Genomic DNA, 8698 nt, shown 5'->3' with positions numbered 1-8698 from the left:
ACACACCTGAGCAATAATTTGGCCCGATGGGTATTTTGCTACCAATGCAAAGTTCTCAATAGCCCATGGATCAGGACCCGCCTGCCAAAATGAACAAGGTACCACAGTTGACTGAATGCTGACTTAAATTTTATGAAATTCTTTTTGCTTTTTCACAAGATAGGCCATACAGGTGTAAATGAGCCGAGCCAAGCTCAGCTCGTTTAACATACTAGAGGCTCTAGCTTTACTCGTTTAGCATACTAGAGGCTTGAGCTATGCTCATTTAACATACTAAAGCTCAAGCTAAGCTTGTTTAACACACTAGTGACTCTAGCATGGCTCGTGGGTAGCTTTTCAAGCTCGAGATTGGCTCGTTTATTACTTACTAATAATAAATTCATATACATTTATAATTATTTTTAATGTATGTTGTTGCACTGCAGTCCGGTTCCTTGCTTCACCACAACTTTTACTTCTAACTAGTTCCATTTTAACTATAATAACAATTAATATACACATATATATTTAACATTTTAAATAAAAGTTATACAAATAGTAGGTTCATTTAGGCTTGTGAGCCAGCTCGAGCTCAGACTCATTTATAAAACAAGCTTGCTTTTAGGCTCGGGCTCAGCTCGATTCAAGCTGATCACAAGTAGCTCACGAGTGGCTTGGCTCATTTGTACCCCTATTTTCAGTTTAAAGACAATACTTTTATGGTATTGATTACCTGAAATATAGCAGATGCGCCTCCAATGCCCATGGCTTCCAAATCAATAGCCATACGTATGGTGCTACTCCACGGATGCTGCAAAAATATTTACATGTCATCACTTAATAAAAATATAATATCAAAATTATAATTATTATACCTGAGTTATAAAGCTATGTGCACCATTTAAACCCTCTTCCTCGCCCGTATTAAACAAAAAAATAACAGAATTTTTAAAACCGTGGGCCCAATGAGAGACCCCTCGAGCAAGCTCTAGCATAACCGCAACACAAGAACTGCAGTCACCAGCTCCTTCCCTATATTAGCATAAACATTAAGTCTCATAACATGATTATCATTTTTCAAATAAATAAAATCCCAAAATTATTGAATTAAAAATAGGTAACATACGCTGAGTAAACAGTATCTATGTGAGAAGAGACCAGAATAGCACTATCGGTTGCTTCTGAAACATATTTTGGTGAGATTCGTAAAACAATATGTTTGAGATCTGAATAAGCCAGTGTTTTTCCTTTAAAAAGTCCGTTGACCAGAATATTAGCACCTGAGCTTGCGTGGAAAAGGTCAACTTCAACATCAACTTCCCAGTGAGCGGTTTTCTTTATATTCTCAGCTGTTCTTAAAACATACTGCAAAACAATAAGATAATGGGAATATGAACAAATTTTACTTCCACATGAACAAAATTTTAATGGAAATGAACAAAGCTGAAAGTGGATGACTATTATTTAGAGATAAAGTGCATCCTTTTGCTTTGATTCTTTATTATTGCAAGTAGCTAGTTAGCATATTGTTTACTAGCACAATTCTTCTATAGTTCTATTAGTGCTGTATTTCTAGGATTATAACCTAGGGTAGGGCTGTAAACGAACTGAATGTTCAGCAAACCGTTTGGCGAGAAGTTCGTTTACAAACGTTTGCTTAAGAAGCAGATGGACAGGAGCAACGAGTTCCGTGCGGTTAATTAAATGAACAAACATGAAAATAGGTCATATCTGTTCATTATGTTTGTGAACGTAAAGTAACATGTTTGTTTATGTTCATTCATTTGCATTCGCTAATGTTCGTGTGGTTACGTTTGTTCATTAAAGGCTTTTTATATTTTATAGACTTTAGTTTGTTATCCAAACATTTAAGTCCATTTATGATTTTTATTTTTATTAATATTACTAACTTAACTCACTATATGTTCGTTTGTGTTCGTTTATGTTGGTTTGTGTTTGTTTGTGTTCGTTTATGGTCGTTTAAAAAGTGAATGAACAAACATGAACATATGTATTTCCTTAACGAATGAACAAGAATGCGCAATCTTGTTTGGTTAAGTGTTCACGAACCCTTCGTTTGTCGGATAAAAGCTTAACGAACGAACACGAACAAGGCCTCCTTCGGCTAAAGTAATGACATGATAGCGTATACATTTGTGTCGCGTAACTGGCTAAAATATAAGGAAACGAAAATTTCCAATTTGACCGGGGATATTACCAAAATAAACTTGATTGTTTGATATTACGAACATAGCCGTTTGACTTTTTTATGTTTAGTTTCCAATAATTTCGACCAATCATTGGAAAACACGAGTCATCAATCACTGATGGATTAGAACCTCGGTTAAAATCTCATGTGCAGAGTGAAATCTCGTACGCCACTTTTGAATCTTTGGTGCGTTTCAATTTTAAAGAAAAAAACTTTTTTATTAATTTGTGGGGGCCTCTAAGCCAAAATGATCGAATCTGCTGCGCCAGAATGAAATCCACTTTGCTGACAGAAACTTGCCGCGCTCTCATTGATTAGTAATTTTCAAAGTCAAGGCTATTTAGTTAATATTCTCGTTCATAATGGACATTTTCGTGATTTTCACTAAAAGCCATATACCTGCAAACCGAGCTCTAATTTATCAGAACCAACAGGATGAGGACCCAACTGAGTCAACTCTTCAACATGCTTCATCGCCTCTTCCTCCGAAAACCCTCTTTTCCCCACCTGTTGGGCGGTAAGCGGGTCGGGCAACCGCTCAAACTGGTAGTGATGAACGGCCCATATCCCTTGTGCGATCAAGATCAACGCAGCCAGAATAACATAACCTGATCTCTTTGCAGTCACTACATTCTTAATCTTAGCATCAGTTGCATCCACTGATGCAGAAATAGAATGATTTTTTGACCTGTTTCTCATTGTTTTTCACTCAAGCAATAGGTCGAACACCTGGTGTGCAACAATCACAATCATAAATTGACAGTCTTTTTAACTACTTTTTAACAAACATGAACATATAAACATAACCCAGGTGAGAATTCAATGAAATTGATCATAATTGATTGTGACAAAAAGAATTAACACATATGTAATTGATGGGTATCATCAAATGAGTGAAAAATGAACCTCTTTTGGTGCTTGATTCCTTCAAATTGGATGATGAAATTGAGCATAGAAGATGGGATAAGAATCAATTATTATCTATCTATCTATCTATCTATCTATCTTGTTTGAAGGGTAAATTGGGAAAAGTATGAACAAGGTTTGGCAAAGGTTTTGACTTTTGCAGTTGCAAGTGATGGGATGAGTGTGTGCTTAATTTATCTTTTAATAAATGACTACAACACCCCCCAACTCTCAATAAATGTAAATCATATATTATTTTGAAGTAGACAAGATTTATTTTAGGAATTTTTAAAACCTAATCCCAGATATACGATCTGATCGTTTTTGGTTGAACACTATGGTTTAGTTTTTCACTCTCAAGTTACATATGAAGTTCTGATCTCGTTTGAGTTTGATCTGGTTGAGTATTAGGAGAACAACCAAATTATTTCAATCTGAAAGTGCTACAGGACTCTTATGTAATTTAAGCTGTTACTCGTGTAATTCCCTAACAGGGCTCGTTGAATCGTATGAATAACTAAGTTGGGTTCAAGCTGAAAGTAGCTTATTATGTATAAAAGCTCAAGCTGATTAACTTTGCCATGAACTAGGAACTGGATCTTTTATTAATTTCATTAACAAAAAATATACACACTCGGAATCATTGGGTATGGACAATTATTACTGAAATTCAAGGGAGTGTTTCATCAAGCGAAACAACCAACGAAGACAAAAGATTCAAGAATTAGAAAGGAACATATGTAAATTGATCAGTAAAAACAAAAATAGACAAGATGGTAACTACTAATGAAGAAGCGACTTGATGTTGTTACTAGCTGATGAAGACTGATCAAGATGGTGGTGATTGACATAGTGATGATCGAGACAATGATGAACCAGACGTCGACGAGAACTGATCAAATCACACCCTCTTTCTTCTCTCATATGTGAAGACCGGAACCAACCCAACAATCACAGGCTCGGTTGGGTAATCTATACTAGATAAACTATATTACCAATATGGTGCATCTTTAACCAAAAATAAAAAAAAATGGTCCAGGTCCATTATCCTTGACGTCACATGAAATACAAGCACAACAAAACAAGTGAACCAACAATTAGAGAAATATGTTTGATATTATTATTGTTGCTTTTTTTTTAATGATTTTTTGAAAACAGTAAAATATCTAAATTGAGGAAAACAAGTCAGCTTATCAAGCCATGAGCCAACATGAGTCAGATGCTGGCCCAGTACATGCTAATGTCACTCATAGTTAAAACTGTATATATACTTGCAATACAATACGATTACTAAAAGTCAGCTTATCAAGCCATGAGCCAACATGAGTCGGATGCTGGCCCAGTACATGCTAATGTCACTCATAGTTAAAACTGTATATATACTTGCAATACAATACGATTACTAAAAGTTAGGCATTCTAATATGATCTCGCATTTGAAAGATCCGTAATTCACATAGTTTATGTGTTGTTTCATATACTACCTTAATTTCTCCAAAACTAAAATAGGATAGATGCCTTCTGTAGTTTGTTTTTATAGTGATTTGCTAGAAGACGGATAAGAGCACCATATAAAACGTTCCTTAATGGCTCTTTTATTCGTAAAATCCCTTTCCTTCTTTTTTTTCATCGAGAGAAGCCGGTTTGTTTTATTGTAGCATGACCCAGACACTTAACTTCACCAAAGTTGTTTATTAACGAAAATTAAACGTACTTTATCTTAGCTAGTTATAAATGTAAACTATTTCGTATGTCTCATATATACACACACAGCTATTTATATTGCATTTCAAAATATACCTTAAAGTGCTTCAGCTTGAACACTTGATATATTATCTGCACAATTATAACAAAGCCTATCATGTGGTTTTGTCCCATAATTTTCAAGTGAGTTTACAAAACAAATTGTGCTTTAACGTGACACTCAAATACTATGTACTGACTCAAGTAATGTATGCTATAATAATAAAGTTAATAAAAAAAGAGGTGAGCAGTTGGAGCTTGGAGGAGCTAGGGAATTAGGGATGATATAAGACGGATATGGATATATAATAGTATCAGTATAATGCCTTATTATAAAATTATGTCCAATAGCCTCTGCATAATGCCTTATTATAAAACCATGTCTCTTAGCTTGCCCATACCGTCAGGTATATGTCAAATAATTACCTATACGGATATCGACTATATCCTTTAGTTTGTTAAAAACTACATGTTAATATTTCCAAATACATTTTTAATTTTATTACCCAATTAATTAGAAATATTAAAACTACAATTAGTAAATTATTCTATTACCCAAAGGCAAAGGAAAATAAAAATAAAAATAAAATGTCACATATATAGTTTGGGTAAACAAGTATGCATATATATTTTGGGTGATCGTCCATGGAACCGAGTATCACTTAATACCATGCCACCAGCCACTTACATGCTCACGAATTTAATAGAACTAATCCCATACGAGGTCCATGCCTGCATGCCGGTCGCAAAAGTTAGTTTGTCGAGTTTGAGTTCATTGGCCATCACCTGATGGTCTTCATGATCGTTATAACCTTTGTTTGTCATCTCGAGTTTAGATTTGTTGTCATTTCTTATTAGGTTATTATGATTTATTTTTTCTTATTCTGAGCTGTTTGTTGTTCTGTATATACAGAATGAAATTAAAAAAAACAACTTACCAACACATGATGTATTTAAAGTAATATCATATTTGTAGTTGCATATGAAATATATAGGGGCATTCCGAGAATTGAACTCGGGACCTCTCGCACCCTAAGCGAGAATCATACCACTAGACCAAATGCCCATTTTGCTTATTGCCTTTAAATATATAATTATCAGAGATAACGTTCATAATTATCACACAATGGTTGGTTAGAAAAAAAATTTAAAACCATTATCATTTTGCAATGCATGATAACATAAAATACAGAAATGTTCAATGCTCATAAACAACTGCTTGTAAACCTGTGGCTGGAATCTGCGTAAACAGTTTACAAATGTTCTGTTTTTAGCTTATATGGTTTATGTGTTTCTTTTTACTAAAACCAAAAATATATAATATAAGAAATTAGAACCAGACCAAATTCATATTTGAAGACCCAAAATACCTTACACTTCTTGTATTTGAGGTGAAATGGAAATAGCATAACAACTTACATTTTAATAGAACGGAACCAATGAGTTAAATTTGCGACTAGAAGCAAAATCAAACTTATATGTAGGACAAGGCGGATTTATACCTTAGATAGAAACAAAAACCATAATATAAGATATTGAACTTGGAAAATGATCGAAAGTGTTAAAAAGATATGATTGAACCCATAAATCAATGATTGTTGTCATTGTTGTCGATTAATACAATTGGACGTGACAAATTCAACCTCTACTAAAGCACGTGTCAACTCTTCATAAAGGTCATCACGAAACATAATGTATCTTGATGTCGGATTAAGGTATAAATATCATGTTACATATGCGAAGAAAGTTGTGGAAGTCTTTGAATACCAACCCGCTGCTCATCCCAGACACGAGGCTTGAGATGAACATTTGATCTTATTGTTCAAAATCACAACCCTCTATGTAAGGTTTATCGATTGAACCATTTGTTAGACGGTTTCCTATATTCAATTTTAAAATTTTATTCTTATTTGGATGGCATCGAATCCAATCCTTAAATCAACACCCACAACCACCAACATTCAAGGATGGAGTGTTTATTTTTATGGGTTTCTCTATTCAGACACCCATTTTGTTGTTTGGACACCCTTCCCTACCTATATAACTCGCATAGTTTATACTAGTCGTATAGATGTCAGCTTTATGTTAGTGCCCGTTGACCCTTTAATACGAGAAGGCCTATACGAGTAAACCCCCGTACGAGATCATTTGAATTTGCATGTGGCATGACAACATGATAGCTTTCTGCTTTATGCCAGAGCACATTTGTTTAGACTTCCTATACGACTATGTCCCATACGATTTTTATGAGCTATACGAGATAAATTTGTACTCTAGATTAGTGGTATTAATTCGTAGGAGATAAAATACATTCTGTTTCAAACAAAAATACTAGTATGGGGTGGTGCCAATAGAGTGTTTAAAACTATACATGACCCATTTTCCACACACACAAACACCACGTATACGAGTTGTATAAGGTTATAGGACTCGGTATAGATGGTGTGTGGAGAAAATATAGCTGTTAGAATTAAGGACTATAAATGCCTGCTTCATATTTAACATCTTTACATCAATCCTATCATTGATATATACTCAATTTTTCAAACCCTTAATTTTCTTCCAAATGACGCACCGAAGGGACAAAGAAGAAAATGAAGAATATTTTTCCTCACAACCAGTTTCTAAATCGGCAAGATGGACTGATGATGTTTGTAGGCTTTTAACGAGACCTCATACAGTTACTTCAGCGTCTTCTTCATAAGTTCTTGAAAACCCCCAAGAAAAAATTAATTTTGCAGCTTCAATTCTAAAGAAAAAAAGTTGGTCAAGAGATGTCGTTGAGTTTTATATTAACGGGGATGCCCCATTTTGCTATACAAAGTTTCTACCCATGAAAAAACTCAATGGAAGTTTCTGGGGCACTTCGTTAGGGTATGAGTCCAATGGTTCCCTTTCTAAAATGGTAAAATTCTAAAGTTTTATATACTTTTATATATGTTTCCCATAAATGAGTAACTAATATTTTTGATAAATATGTTTGTAGCACATCGAAGCGTGGACAACAAGATTGATGATTGTTCGATACGCACAATTAAGAACTAATCCAGATTTAAGACTCCGTTGGACGGTGTTTCCCCCGTGTTTTTATGATGAATGAAAAAAGAAGACTCCATAATTTCCATAAAGCTGGCCGGAACAAAAGATCCATATCCACGATTTTGGGAGGTTGACCACGTGTATATTCCGTTTTCGTTTCATTCTGGTGATTGGTTACTCATTTGTATAGATACGCGGACGATGGAAATTACCCAATACTGGACGGATAAAAGGTGGAGAAATGAAAAACTTCAAAGCGCTAAAATGGAGATGTTATCATTGTTTTTCCCATGGTTTCTTGATCGTATACGCCACTGACGAAACCTGAATAATTCATACGAGAAAAAAGAAATGGTTATCGGTTTAAGTGAAGTCAACGTGCCTCAAGACAAGGGTAACACTTCTAATTCAGGGGTTCTGGTTTGTATGATGATGGAAATGTTGGTTAAAAAGAAGCCCTTAGTGATTGAAAATGACGTTGATGAGGTATGTGTTAACTACCGATGCCACATGGCTCATGAATTATATAAATGGCGCGTGGAACCCGACCTTGTTTAGTGTTTGTCGTATTGTCATAATGTTGTACTTCTATTTATTTTATATATCCAAAATGAGTTGTAAGTTGTGTCATTTGACTTTGTTATTTGTAACATTAATCTTCAATTTATGTAATGCTATCATGCTTAACTATATTATTTTGAATCTATAATTACGCATACAAATCAAATAATAATAGAAGTAATAATACCACATAACATAGCATAACACATAAATACAAAATAAGAGTTCACCCTACAAACATCCAAATGTAAAAAAGGTACGG

At 34.4% G+C, this 8698-nt stretch overlaps 1 protein-coding gene and 1 non-coding gene across 2 annotated transcripts; both read right to left on the bottom strand.

Annotated features, from left to right (window-relative positions):
- Positions 1–6: 6 nt before the first annotated feature.
- Positions 7–3137, bottom strand: LOC143604192 (uncharacterized; the record flags this gene model as incomplete). The annotated part of the gene is made up of 6 exons (XM_077080751.1): positions 3095–3137; positions 2588–2917; positions 1106–1344; positions 855–1011; positions 713–790; positions 7–81 (listed from the first exon to the last, which is right to left on the bottom strand). Coding segments are annotated over exons 2-6 (849 nt in total), but the record flags the coding sequence as incomplete, so codon positions are not given.
- Positions 3138–5830: 2693 nt separating this feature from the next.
- Positions 5831–5902, bottom strand: TRNAP-AGG (transfer RNA proline (anticodon AGG)). The gene has a single exon. It is a non-coding gene; the product is annotated as a tRNA-Pro (tRNA).
- Between the last annotated feature and the right edge of the window lie 2796 nt (positions 5903–8698).

The sequence above is a fragment of the Bidens hawaiensis genome, unplaced genomic scaffold (assembly GCF_021521415.1).
Source record: "Bidens hawaiensis isolate Kalapana, Puna unplaced genomic scaffold, B.hawaiensis_p1.1 tig00064146_1, whole genome shotgun sequence".
In the NCBI taxonomy this organism is placed as follows: domain Eukaryota; kingdom Viridiplantae; phylum Streptophyta; class Magnoliopsida; order Asterales; family Asteraceae; genus Bidens; species Bidens hawaiensis.
Note: the sequence above shows the minus strand (reverse complement) of the source record. Positions and strands in the feature narration are given on the sequence as shown.